This window comes from Halichoerus grypus, chromosome 6 (genome assembly GCF_964656455.1).
Source record: "Halichoerus grypus chromosome 6, mHalGry1.hap1.1, whole genome shotgun sequence".
NCBI classification, from domain to species: domain Eukaryota; kingdom Metazoa; phylum Chordata; class Mammalia; order Carnivora; family Phocidae; genus Halichoerus; species Halichoerus grypus.
The window spans coordinates 63,931,210-63,945,425 of NC_135717.1; the positions used below are offsets into that span (position 1 = coordinate 63,931,210).

The 14,216-nt window shown below is 38.9% G+C and overlaps 1 protein-coding gene across 4 annotated transcripts in view; it reads right to left on the reverse strand.

Moving 5' to 3' along the window:
• PRTFDC1 (phosphoribosyl transferase domain containing 1) overlaps nt 1-14,216 on the reverse strand; it is a 108,162-nt gene that overhangs the window by 6,468 nt on the left and 87,478 nt on the right. For 2 of the 4 annotated variants that reach the window (XM_036072705.2, XM_078075254.1), the window contains 2 exons: nt 12,503-12,579; nt 10,248-11,521 (listed from right to left, as the gene is read on the reverse strand). The exons of 1 other annotated variant lie outside the window; for it this stretch is intronic. In XM_036072705.2, coding sequence (XP_035928598.1) covers nt 11,474-11,521; nt 12,503-12,579 — 125 coding nt within the window. In that variant the 3' untranslated portion in view covers nt 10,248-11,473. Of the gene's footprint in view, nt 1-10,247; nt 11,522-12,502; nt 12,580-13,793; nt 13,908-14,216 lie in introns of those variants that run through there. One more of the 4 variants, XM_036072707.2, reaches the window with a different exon arrangement.

Here is a 14,216-nt window from a genome sequence, read left to right on the forward strand (position 1 = left end):
GTAATGTCAGTTTCCTCATTCCTGATATTGGTAATTTATGTTTTCTTTCTTTCTGGTCAGTGTAGCTAGAGTTTATCAATTTTATTTATCTTCTCAAAGAACCAGTTTTTAATCCATTGATTTTTTTCTATTGTTTTTCAATTTTCTATATTACAGATTTCAACTTTGACATTTATAATTTCCTTCCTTCTATGTAGTTTATAATTAATTTTATCTTCCTTTTCCAGTTCCTAAAGGTGAAAGATGAAATTATTGATTTAAAACTATTCTCCATTTTTAATATATGTGTTTAGTGCTATAAAATTTCCCTAAACATTGCTGTAGCTGCATCCCACAAACATGATATATTGTGCTTTCATTTTCATTCTGTTCAAAATACTTTATTATTTTTCTTTGGTCTCTTATTTGACCCAGAGTTTATTTAGACTTCTGTTAGCTTCTAAATATTTTGGGATTTTTCAAGAGATAGGTCATTCTGTTATTAAAGATTTCTACTTTTATTCCCTTGTAGTCAGAGAACACATTTTATATAACTTGAATCCTTTAAAAATTTTTGTGACTTACTTTATGTCATAAAATATGGTCTATTTTGGTAAATGGTCTACCTGCCCTTGAAAAGAATGTGTATTCTGTTGTTGGATGGTATGTTCTATAAATAACAATCAGGTCAAGTTGATCAACAGTGCTATTCAACTCTACTATATCCTTACTGATTTTAGTCCTAATTGTTCTATCAGTTATTTAAAGAGGGGTGCTAGAACCACTGTCTATAATTGTGGATTTGTCTACTTTTCCTCACAGTTTTCAGTTTTTGATTTATGTATTTTGAAGTTCTGTTATTATGTGCATAAACATTTAGGCTTGTCATGCCCACTTGATAAATTGCTTTGTCATCATAAAATATATTTCTTATCTTTTATGTATTTCTTAATATTATCTCTGATAATATTCTTTGTTCTGAAGTCTACTTTAATAATAATATAGTCATTCCATCTTTCTTTTGATTAGTATCAGTGTGTTGTGTCTTTGTTCATACTTTACCCTGAACCTACCTGTGTCTTTATATTTAAAGTTTGTTTCTGATAGATAGTTAGGCCTTGGATTTTTATCCAGTTTGGCAATCTATTCCTTTTAATTGGGGTGTTTAGGCCAAGGGGTGGTGAACTACACATCCTGGACTAAATGCTATTTTTGCAAGTGAAGTTTTTTTTTGGAACACAGCCACAATCATTCATTTACATGTTGTTTATGGTTGCTTTTGCATTCAAAAGCAGAGGTGACTTATTACTCCCAAGTCCATATAGCCAGCAAGAATAAAATATTTACCATCTGGCCCCTGACAGAAAAAAAGTTTATCTACCCCTTCTTTAGGCTCTTTCGACTTAATGTGATTATTGTTGTGGTTAGGTTTAAGGCTATCATGTTGTTTTTTAATCTCACTTTTGCCGCAGGTGTTTCTGTGATCAGACGCCTACCTGGCCCCAATCCTGGGCTTTCTCTCCTGTTCCTTACATCTTACAAGGCAATAAAAATGAAATCTCAGGCGCAGGAAGTTTGGTGAATACTCTTGTGTTAGCTTGGGTCCTCTGAGAAGCAGATGCCACGATGAGATTAAATGTGCAAGAAATTTACAGTGGAACATTCCTGCGAAAGAAAGTGGGGAGGGAGCTGGAAAAAGAGGATAGAAGCATCTTAGACTGTTGTACAGTTCTAAGGAAATTTCAGCAAGACCATCAGGGAGTCTTGGAGACAAAGATGCCTGACAAAGGACCCCCATGTTCTCTAGGAACAGACCTGGCTTAGTATACCTGCTGTGCTCAGTCAGCAACCAGGAGCAGCGAGCGTGTGGGAAGAGTGACTGCAGGGCAAATGCAATGATGGTTTCAGAGTAAAGCTGAAGCCCCCAGTCTCTGAAGCCCAGGCTCCCTGTTGTTGGAGGTCTGAGGCTCATTCTCATGGCCTTCACAGTCTTAAGATGAAAGCTGGCTTTAGCAAACTTCCTTGTCTGGGTTTCTGCTTTTACTCAAGTTTCAACTTCTGAGCAATTTGTACTTTTTTTTTTTTGACAGTTCATGAATGCATTTAAAATGACCTTAAAAAAAATATTGTAGGGGCGCCTGGGTGGCTCAGTCGTTAAGCAACTGCCTTCGGCTCAGGTCATGATCCCAGGGTCCTAGGATGGAGCCCTGCATCAGGCTCCCTGCTCAGCGGGGAGTCTGCTTCTCCCTCTGACCCTCCTCCCTCTCATGCTCTCTGTCTCTCATTCTCTCTCTCAAATAAATAAATAAAATCTTTAAAAAAAAATTTTATCCAGCAATTTTTATTGTTTTCTGCAAGGAGGTCAGTCAGGTTATCTACATTTTCACAAGTCTAGACACTGAATTTATCTCATTCATTATTTCATAATGTCTATTTTTGTATATATTTTATAATGAACATAATGTAACTGTAAATTTATAAGTCTTGTTAAGGGAATAAAAGGTGATAAACATAAACAAGCATGGACTGCTGGATCCCTCCCCTCAGAAAAGCTCTAGAGAGGCTACAGAAGTGAGAAGAGTAGGATGGGCTCCATCAATGAACAACAGCAGCCCTCAAGTGGAACAGCAGGAGGCTGCCTTCAACTGCTGCATCGGGAGGTGGGTAACTGAAGCCTAGAAGTGGAGTGGGGGCTGGGGAGTGGCTGGAGGTGGCAGAGAGAGTGTGGTTGGAAGATGCTTTTGTTTTTGCCTCCCTCCCTTAACCCCATTGTCCTGAGCCTTCACCACAGAACAATAGCAAGAGCCAATTCATTGGCCAGGAGGGTAATATTAGGTAGCACAGAAAGCCACAGTATTGGGGAATTGATGAAAACAAGTATAGGTTGAGCTGCCAGACTCATGCATTCACTCTGGGAAGTGAGGGAAATTTTCCCTGTAAACCCCTAGGACTGGTGGTTGTAACCAAAGGAACTTGCTTTCTCCCAGCGCTGCCTCTAAGGGTTTAAATGGAAAGCTCCTGCGAAAGCAAGGGCATGTCTGCAGGAATGGCGGCAAATAGCAACAGTGGTTTTGTGGTATCTGGGATCATCTTTTCCCCTTACCTTCAACACACTTGGTTGAGCACAGACTAGGCTTTGACCTTCTGCAGTACACTTTATCAGCCGAAGTAGCTGATCCATCCAGGGAGAGGTGAACTCACAAGTCAAAATAACTAGATATGCAAAGGATACAGTGATTGTACAGGAAAAACTATGTGGAACATTTACCATCTGAAGGAGAATTACTGAGCTAAACACACCTGAATTTTAAAATAAATATGAAAAATTTGCTCTAGGAGGTGGGGGAAGATAATCAATAACAAGAAGCCATTAGTAAAGACCAAGTAAAAATATTAGATAGGAAAAATATAATAGTTATAATAAAAAACACAATAAATGAGAAAGACAGCCAGATGGTTATGACTGACACATGCATTAGTGAGTTGCAAGATCCTATTGAGCAACTTTCCCGGAATGTGGCAGGAAAGAATGGAGTTAAGATAGAAAAGTCAAGGAGAGGCTAAGATTGAGGGGAAAGTGCTTATGTCTGAATCATAAAACCTCCGGGAGAGAAAAAAAGAAAAGGAGGAAATAGTGGAAGAAATAAAGGCAAGGAATTTCTCAAAACTAAGAGATGGAGGAAATAGTGGAAGAAATAAAGGCAAGGAATTTCTCACAACTAAACGAAGAGAAGAAAGGCTTCAGATTATAACGTTCAGTGCCCAAAAGGAGAGAAAGCAACAAATTTCTTAAAACGTGCAGAGAGCGAAAGCAGATTCTCTTCAAAGAAACAATGATCAGATTGCTCCCAAGAGCAATAGAGGATGTAAGAAGATCAACAAATAATGTAAATTAGTCTTGAAAGGAAATAATTTGAAACCTAGAATTTTATATCCAGCCAATTTTTCATTCAAATATGAGAACACAATAAAGAAACATTCACATACATATGAAGGCTTAGAAGGTTTATCATAAACACACATTGGAAACTTGCTTGAAAGTAGTATTTAAATAGGAAGAGAGACAAGGTCAGGATGTATAGGAGACAGAGCCAATAAAGGTGGTCAAACACCTTGGCAAAATTTATGTTGTCTTAAGAAGATAAGATAGCTAGGGGCACCTGGGTGGCTCAGTCGGTTAAAAGCATCTACCTTCGGCTCAGGTCATGATCCCAGGGTCCTGGGATCGAGTGACGTGTCGGCTCCCTGCTCAACAGGGAGTCTGCTTCTCCCTCTCCCTCTGCCCCTGCTCCTGCTGTCTCTCTCTCTCTCTCTCTCTCAAGTAAATAAATAAAATCCTTAAAAAAAAAAAAGATGATAAAATAGCTAGAACTAAAGAATAAAAGAAAGGACATACACAGTACCTTAGAACTTAACTTCTAGACAGGAGATAGTACTTATCATATTGAGGGAAAATAGATATTAAGATTTTAAAAATCTTGGACATGAGCATGGGTCTTAGTAACCTAAGGCCAATGACCATGAGAACAAAAATTGAAGATATAACTTTCAAACCAGCATAAGAAATAAATCTTTCTTGAAAATCAAGAAATCTAAGAAAAAGAGAAAAAAGAAATAAAAAGTACTATAAATGAGAAATATGATCTAAAATGGTGGAAATTAAGTCCTAATATACCAGTATTTACAATAAATATACTGAGAGAAATCTGACTTTAAAGATCTTTATCAGAAAGCAAAAAGTTAGAAACCAAAAAAAAACCACTAATAATTCAGCTTAAATAGTTGTTCTCTTTTTTTTTTTGAACAATAGAGTAATCTAAGACCAGAAATAAATGAAGTAGAACATAAAAGAATAGGGAAGTATCTTAAGTCAGATTTCCTAGAATAGAGGTCTGCAAACTTTTTCTGTGAAAGGCTAGCTAGTAAATATTTTTGGTTTGGTAGGTCACATAGGATGTTTATTGTTTTTTTTTTTCTTTTTCTTCCTTCCCTTTCCTTCCTTCCTTCCTTTCTCCCCCTCTCTCTCTCTTTCTTTTTTTTACAATCCCATACAAATGAAAAAACACTTAGCTTAAGTGTTAGCTTGCAGGCCATATCAAAACAGGCTGCAGGCTGAATTTAACCCGTGGGTTGCACTTTGCCCTCCCAGAAGCAGAGCTGGAGAAAACTGTTCAGGCACGCACATTCTTCGGTGTTGTCTTGAGGGAGTGCTCTGAGGAGGAAGAGACTGAAGAAAGCAAGAAAGCAGGCGGGGACAGAAGAGGCTAAGCAAGGATGTGCAGAACTTCAGCCTGATCCCCCAGGGAGTTCTAGAGCATGAATCACACCAGAGAGTCCCACTTGGGCTTTAGTGGTGCTCACATGTCTGCAAGTCATTGGCTGTGATTACCTTGGGGAGGGTGTAGACCTCCAAGAAGCAGGGAAGGGGCGACGGGGGACTGTAGCAGCCAATACTCAATGGAATCTGGAAGATGGGTACGCCAGCCTGGAAAAGAAAATCCACTAGAAGAACATGAACAAAGTTAAAGTGGTTTCTTTGGGGCGGGGGGAAGAAAAGTATTAGAAGCAAGTAAAATATGGAATAAAAAGAAGAAATGTCTATATACACATTGAGAATTTTTAAGTCCTAACAATGTCAATATACAGAGAACTCCTATCTTACGCAAGTTGTTTGAGAAAATGGAAGAAAAGTAAAAGTTGATGTCACTTTTTGAAGCTAAAATAATCCTGATTCCAAAACCACATAAAAAATAATAGAAGAAAATTATTGGACTCTTTCATATTTGAATGTAGATGCATAAAAATTGTAGCGAATGAGAGCCAGTTGCATAATTACCCAGAGGTCCGTGCGCAGGGCTGGAAGTTCCAACCTTCCAGTCACTGGTCTTTCTGGTGACCAGCCCCATCCCGAGGCTATCTAGAGGGGTCCCACTCTAAGTCACCTCTTTAGCATAAACTCGGGTATGATAAAAGGGGTTTGTTAAGAGTAACAAAAGATCCTATCCCTACTTTGGAAATTCCAAGGGTTTTAGGAGCTCTGTGCCAGGAACCAGGGACAACGACCAAACATATTTCTTATTATACCACACCATTCTTTCTTCAGATTGTCACCTGCAAGTCTATGGACGCACTTTCTACACGGTCCATGAACTTGGCCCTGTGTACTGAGTACTGACTCAGCAGTCTAATAACACGGGTTCAATTTCTTGTTTTGAACACAGTTCTGTGACCCTGGGTAAGTGATTTAATCTCTTTAGTACTCATTTCCTTATCTCTAAAATGGAGATGGCAGTTCCTACCTCTGGGTTTCATGCTAAATACTAAATTGGGTTATCGTCAAGTTTTTGTATAGCGCACGATACACAGTAGTTGCAGGCAGATCTTTTGTGAAATGTCAACACACTCAATGTCTGGGCTCCAGTCTTTCACAATGTGTTTTGTTATGCTCACGTTAGAGCTCTTTTAAATACAACTGTAAAGATTCGCGCAGTCACCCAGTAGCTAGGTAGTGTAAGTCATTTTCCCAGGCTATTGATGAATATTCTTCACACGGCTCAACCAAAAGCGTTGTTCAAATAAAGATAAGACAAATTACAGTACTTCCTTTTTCCAGTCAACCAGCTCTGTCATTCAATATTAGGAGATTAGATAAATCGGACAGAGCAGTTTTCATCGTAAAGCCCTGTTGGTTAGTACTCAGTGATTTGTTGTTTTTAATTGATTTGGTGAGTACTATTTCCAGCATAATGTTATATAAATATATATAGGAAGTCCCATTCTGGATTAGTTTCTTGGCCAAATTATATGGCAATTTCTTCCTATAAAAATGGAACTACTCCTAAAGTTTCAGCATGAATTTACATTTACAGAATACTTGGCAAGCAAAAACTATTTTACTATGGTTTTTATATTTCAAATTTAAGCACCTTAATAATAAAAGAAATAAAACCACTCTTTCAAAGTCTTCTTAATCTGGTCCAAACACTATCAGTGGGAAAACATGTATTTCTACCTTTATAATCAAGGGGGGTGGGCTACTCTGGTGTTCTTTTTATCGTTTCATATTTCCCCATGTGGCTAGGTAGTAGTAGTCTTTTTTTTTGAGGTGGGGGAGCAGCCGGGGGTGAGGAAGAGAGAGAATCTTAAGCAGGCTCCACGATGGGGGGGGCTTGATCTCACAACCCTGAGATCATGGCCCGAGCCAAAATCAAGAGTCAGACGCTTAACCGACTGAACCACCCAGGTGCCCCAGTATTCTGTCATTCTTAAAAATCTAGGCAAGCAGGTGTGTTTTCAATTATGCATTATGACCACTGCATAATCGGCTTCTTCACTAATCTCATTAGTGGAAAATGTGCAGGGGAATAACCTGTCTGTGCCAGATTTCATCTCCAGCTTTCTGACAATGGCCAGAGACATATACATCCTACCCCACTCAATTGTCTTACAATGTTCTTCCATCAAGCGGTGGCCGTCTATGTTCTCTCCCCTTAATGTCAGACAAGTCTTTGTAACTGCTTTGACTAACAGAATGTGGGGGAAGTGAGCCTGTCATATAGGAGGCAGTATGGCTTTCGCCTGCTTCTGTCTCTGTCTCTGTTCGCACTTGCCTTTGGAACCCAGCTGCCATATTGTGAGGAAGTTCGAACCGCATGGAGACACCACACAGAATTCCAACTGACAGGCTCAGCTAAGGTTCCAGCGAGCAGCCAATATATCAACCACCAGGGAAACCTTCAGATCAGAGCTACCCATAGAACTTTCTGTGATTGGGGAAATTTTCTAAGTTTGTGCTAATACGGTAACTTACTCCCTTATGAGGCTGTTGAGCAGTGGTAATGTGGCAAATGCGAACAAGGAAGTGGATTTTAAATTTTATTTCATTTTAGTTAATTTAAATTTAAACAAGTACATGTGGCTAATGGCTGCCACACTGGACCATTTATCGTCACTTGGTTGTAGCCCTTGGCCTTTGAATCTTCCAGCTGAAGCAAAAGACATCATGAAACAGAAACAAACCATCCCCATAGTGCCTGCTCCATATTCCTAACTCTCATAAGCCCTGAGAAATAATAATTATTGTTCACTTAAGCTACTCAGTTTTGGGAATGGTTTGTTACAGAGCAATCGATAATGAATACGCTGTTTCTACTGTTTTGTTCACTTGTTTTTTGTTTTCCACAGTAAATAAAAATGTACAAGTCTTTCCCCCTCTAGCTATGGTTATGTGTCTCTGGTCTTCACAGCCAGGTTTCTTGAGTGAGTCGTCTACACTCACCATCCTCATTCGAAGCTTATTCACTAGTCAACACGCATTAGGCTCTGGATACAAACAAAGTCATAGTAACATTAGTTCAGGCTTATTTCTCCCACTTAGAAAATGCAGGACTTCAGTATCCCACTCTGTCTTCTCGGTCTCTCCTACTTATCTCTGAGCAAAGCCCACCCTGAAAAAGTCAGAAAAGGGGGTCCTTTGGACTGAGACATGGCAAAAACATTTTTTTTTTTTTTTTGGAATGGACTATGCATGACCCTCAGTGAAATGTGAAAGGCTTGTCTATCCTAGTGTGTGGCCCAAAGGCTACCATGAAAATAGCTCTTTCAGTCAGGGTCTTTGTCTCCTTCTCTCCACGGGGTTCAGAACCAATCCTGGGGTATGGTTTGGCCAAGAAACAAAGCAGCCTTCTCCACATACACCTTCTGTCCCTCCTCCACATGCACCCCAGCATCAACGCACAAACTTCCCTTCCACAACCCCTTCGCTCCCCTCCTGAAACTAGCCTGTCCACCAGCCTTCAAGTGTCATCTAGGGATCCCAAAGGAACTTTGTGATAGCAAATAATGACAACTCCCAAACGCTATTTTTGCCCAGATTAGCCAGACATCTGGGTGGGGAGTGTGATTTAGTGTTTCGATTTCCTAGAACATACTACCTCTATTACAAAAGTGAGGAAATATTTCCATGATACCAGTTCTCTAGAAGTGGGATAGGTCACCTTCTCTCTCCACTGGGAAAACACAAGTTCATCCCATGGGAGGCTGAAAAAAATACCTGCTTGTGCTCTGAAAGCTGTGTTTTGTTTTGTTTTTTAAATAGTCTCAGCAGGGCTGAAACATGGTAAACCATGTTATATCCAAAGACATCCAAAGGTTAAACAAGGTGCATCAAGATTTGACTATTTGCAGTTCACATTGGGAGTGCATGGTTCAATATTGGATACATTCCAATCTAGTAAGTAAGAACCAATTTATAATGAAGGATTCTAATTTGTTTGGAATATCCAAAGTATTACTGATTATGTTATTGTATTACTGTAGTAAAAGTATTACTAATTATTGTTACTGAATCCAAATAAAACATATCACACACTTGTCTCCCCCTTCCCCTACCAATCAGCTTTGGAACACCAAATTAATAAATGCATCGGTTGCTAATCTGGTTATGAGTTTTCACATTTTTGGTCTGGATTGAAAAAACTCAGTGGTATTAAATAGATTCGAGTTTCGCAAGAGAAGAGGAAATACTATTTTTCCCAAGATGACATTCTTGGATATCACTGTCAAAATATTGTGTGATAGGAAAAAAATTGCAGGAATGATTAAACTTCTTGTGTATTTAATGGATTTTTCTTTTTCAGCATTAGCTAGCACAAGTCCTCCTCAAAATCTTGTGAAGTAGATCAACTTCCTTCCTAATTCAAATAAACATACAGTCCTCAAAAATTACACTGATGTTTGTTAAAATTCAACATTCTAAAGAAAATATTTTAATAAAGATTATGGATAATTTTATATTTATAATCAAATGTATCTGGGTTTTTCTAGGTCCCTCATATAAAGGTGGCATAGTGGAAATTGTATTTAGAACACGAATTTGATGAATCAAGAAACTGGCCAATTAGAATTATCAATCTCTAACTTGGATACTGATTCTTCTATGGAACAAAGCTAAAAGGAATTCCCTTGGCTGGTTTCTTACTTTCTGGGTGTGGTTTATTTTCTTCTCTGCCTGGAACAAAGATAGTCAGGAAAATCTTTTACAACTAAAATTCTTTGTCTTACAAGGAGAGAAAAAAAGAAAAGCAGTAGATCAAGTCTGGCTTAATTGTTTGCTTATACTAGCGCATATATTGGATTTTTTCCAGGTTAACAAAAATAAAGCCCCAGGAAAGATACATGCAGTAGTATATTTAAGCTACTGGCTCACACACATTTTAAGGACTGAAAGTATATAAAAAATATGAAGGCAGAAGAAAAACAGTAAGCAGTTATGAAACGTAACAAGGTTTTTTATTCTTTATTAGTTTAAAGGAAGCTAGAACCTGATAATAATACGTCACAAATGGTTCAGAACCAAACAAAGGCTGCTTAGCTATTTATTTTGCATTTTTTCCTTTTAGGAAGTGAGAAAAAAACAGTTCTATTGGCACTCGAGTTCATTTTCAATTAAAATCCCCATAAATTAGAAAACATCTCATAAAACAGTGGAAATGGAAAAATGTTATTCAGAAAACAACTTTCTTAAGTGTGCTGGTTTTCTGTGGTGCCTTGGGCTGTCAGCTGTCAGATTCTAAGACACTCAAAAAAATAATTCAACCTCTGTGTTCGTGTTGATGATAATATATAATAGTGTCTTGTCCTTTGATGTAAATAAGAGGAAAAAGTCATACTTGCTTAGTTTTGAATTGAACCCCCCGCCCCACGAATTCTGCCATTTGCTCATGTCCCACACGAATAAAAAGATGTAGCTTAGAAACGAGGGCCTTGCTGCCATTGTACTTTTTCTAATTAAAATTCAGAGTATTAAACACAGTTGAGTACATCCATGCATACATGACATACCGTTATCACATACCGGAAGCTCCGATCAACAGCACTGAGCAAAGGCTCATTTCATAACATCATTAAGATTCATTATATGCTACAGTTCAAAAAGGCTTTGTCAAAGCAAATAGTAATGGCCTGCCAGAAATGCACAAACAGAAATTTATATTAAATTGTCCTTTCCCTCCTTTTTGAGTATGGGAATCTAGTTGCATTCCCAGGATTTGCGTTCAGAGCTTAACTGAAAAGGCTTCCAGTTTCTCCAGATTGCAAAATATTACCAAAATGGAATATTTAAAAAAAAAAAAAAAGTTGAGTGAAAAATATTTGAGTAACTAGGTGGGGGTATAGTCATCAAGCATAATAACTGTATCGGAATAAAAGAAGGTGCAGTTCTGGAGTGTAAAGGTAGATAGAAAGCATGAGTCACAAGGCGGAGTATTTAATTTGGAACAAGTCAAATAAAAACACTGCTTTATTTTCCTTAAGAACCTTTGGTACTCTTTATGTTATAACCTCAGAAAAGAAAGCTCTCTCATTAAAACATTTTTTTTTCTTTTATCTCCTGCTGAGTGAAGATGCCTGGGGAGACAAACTTTACATGCTGGCTTTCCGACTATAGTCGTAAGTATGATGTTATCTGGAGATTCGTTGGTGAGAATTTACTCCTTTAGACTCGATACTTTTCTTTGCCATGTTCATTGATCACACATATGTGCTGAAACAATAAAGGATTTAAATAAATCGGTTTCTTAACCAAATAGGAGGGGTGCAGAAAATGTAATGCAGTAATAATAGAATGTCATCTTATAATTGGTTATTGTTCATTCAAATATATGTGTGTGCATTTATGTGTGTGCATGTATATAAAATCTAAAGACACCCAATTGAATGCTTGAAAAAGTTTCTTCATTGTTCTAGTTTTGAGCCCTATTCCAAATCTGGCTCCCTAGGTCTGGAACAACCAGAAAGGCTGAAGGAGGGTATGGTCAGCCATGGTGGAGATAGAAGTCTCCACTTGGTAACATTATCACCTCTAGGGAGAATGGAGAAATAGCCATGGTAAACACAACATTGACTTAATCGATCCTTTTTGGGTAGCAAGAAATGTGTCGGGAATATTTTGATTGCAAGGCACAGAAGTGGAGTCAGGTTAATATAGGCTAATATAGCCTACCAAGGCTAATGAGGTGGCTCACAGAATCCAAGGAAGAGCTACACAATGAAGCAACTGGAAGGCTGGAATGGGGTAGCTCCTGACTTTAGCCCATGGTGCTTGTGGATACTCTCTCTGGGGCCCTGCCATTCAGTGGCTTAAGACCAAAACCTCTTGATTTCTGTGACTTTTGGTTTAAGTTTCTAATTCTTAGGAGAGAGAGACACACACACACATGATTGGTCCACTTCGGGTAAGATGTCTACCTCTAAATCATTCAACATTGGTCAGGGTCACACAGCTGGGGGGTCTACACTGGAAGTCCATGTATATATGTTGAAACTATTTCTCCAAAAAGGGAATAGTTATGAACTGCATGCAACTGTAACTGGGATTATGAATGCAAAGTGCCCAGAATATTCCTGACACAGGAGATATTCAGTAAGTGGCAGCCATCATGACTACTATTTCAATAATTTGTTAAATTCATATAGCTGTTAAGTTCTTGTGAAAGGAGGCTAGGGATTTGCATGCATGACTTACGTTCAGATCTCTGAAGTATTCATTGTAATCTAAGGCATAACCCACCACAAATAAGTTTGGAATCTCAAATCCAACATCTGAGTAGAGAGAGAGAGAGAGACAAAAAAAAAGGAATAAAATGTAGATAACATGAGTAGAAAGCCACCATATGCTATTGTTGGCACTTAAACTGTGAGGACCTTTCATTTAAGCAGAAGCAAGTGAGGGGCACCTGGGTGGCTCAGTTGGTTAAGTGACTGCCTTCGGCTCAGGACATGATCCTGGAGTCCCGGGATCGAGTCCCACATCAGGCTCCCTGCTCAGCAGGGAGTCTGCTTCTCCCTCTGACCCTCCTCCCTCTCATGCTCTCTGTCTCTCATTGTCTCTCTCGCAAATAAATAAAATCTTAAAAAAAAAAAAAAAAAAGCAGAAGCAAGTGAGAAAAATGATAAGCAATGCATAGGATGAGCCCAATAGGACCTGGACCACAGTGATTAGGCAGGGAGACAAGGTAGACAAGCAAACATACAAGGAAGAATGGCTGTACTCCTACCATACAGAGCTGAGAAAGGGCTCAGCCAGCCTGGGGGAGAGCAAGAGATATGCATGAGTTAGTCATGTAGCCCCGCAGTTCCAAAGCAAGCAGTATCCAATGTTATAATGCCAAAGGAAATACTTGGGAAGCATAAAGTGCAGTTCCGACAGAAGTATTCTAATCCTGTACTACATGACTAGGTGCACAGGCTGTTATCACTAGGAACCCATTCTCCCACTGCACTCAGTGTCCTCAGCTGGATAAAGGGCTGGGAAGCCAAACCTGGGAGACCAGATGATGAGATATGGGATTGTTCAGTTTGAGGAACAGAACGCTAAGGGTTATTCTAACACTAGTCTTTGAATCCAGTAGACAGATGACATTAATTAGCTCTCAATCTCTATTGCGGGAGGAATGGGAGTAAAAGGATTTAAATGCAGTATGAGGTACTTAGGTTAAATGAAGGAAAAGTTTATTGAAAGGAAGATGATTTTTATGGAAAAGAATCTTTAAGGAACAGACAGTAGTGCTCCTTCTTCAGAAGTCTTGAAACAGAATAAATGTGCCTATGGTCCAGTGGTTTTTCAAACTCTTTCTACTTTTTTTTGAATCTGTTTGTTTATTCCAGCATTGCAGATGAGAGGTGTACTCGCTTACTTTTATGAAACTGTTCTTTGGTATAGCCAATGGACTTATAGCATGGAGAGAAAGTTATCCCTCTGGTGACTACTCCCCACCATTTTGATTCCTATGACCAAAGATGCTTTCACATGGAGTAGGCAACTGCTTCCTTCTTGCAGAAAGTGCCGGAGGAGAGGGACTTACTTTCTAGAGGATTGCATTATATGTCACTGATAGAAACGCCCTTTGGTCCCTCCACACTGTACCTTGCTTTGAGAAAAATAATCAAAGAGGAGAAGTAAGAGCAGAAGAAAAGATGTCAGAGCATATAAAAGATGTCATGGAGCATATGGGAAAGAATCAATTATGAGAAAGGAACCAAAAGTATCAAGCATCAGAAGTCCAGGGAGAAGAAACAGAGATTCTGAACCAGCTAAAAGGATATTAGTAAATCCCAGAGAACCCGGGTTGTCACCACAGTAATGACTTCACAGTGACCAGAGCAATGCCTACTGTAGGCATGGCACCAGAGACTGGGCAAAGCCAGTTCAGAAGGTCAAACCTTTAGAGCTGTTAGGG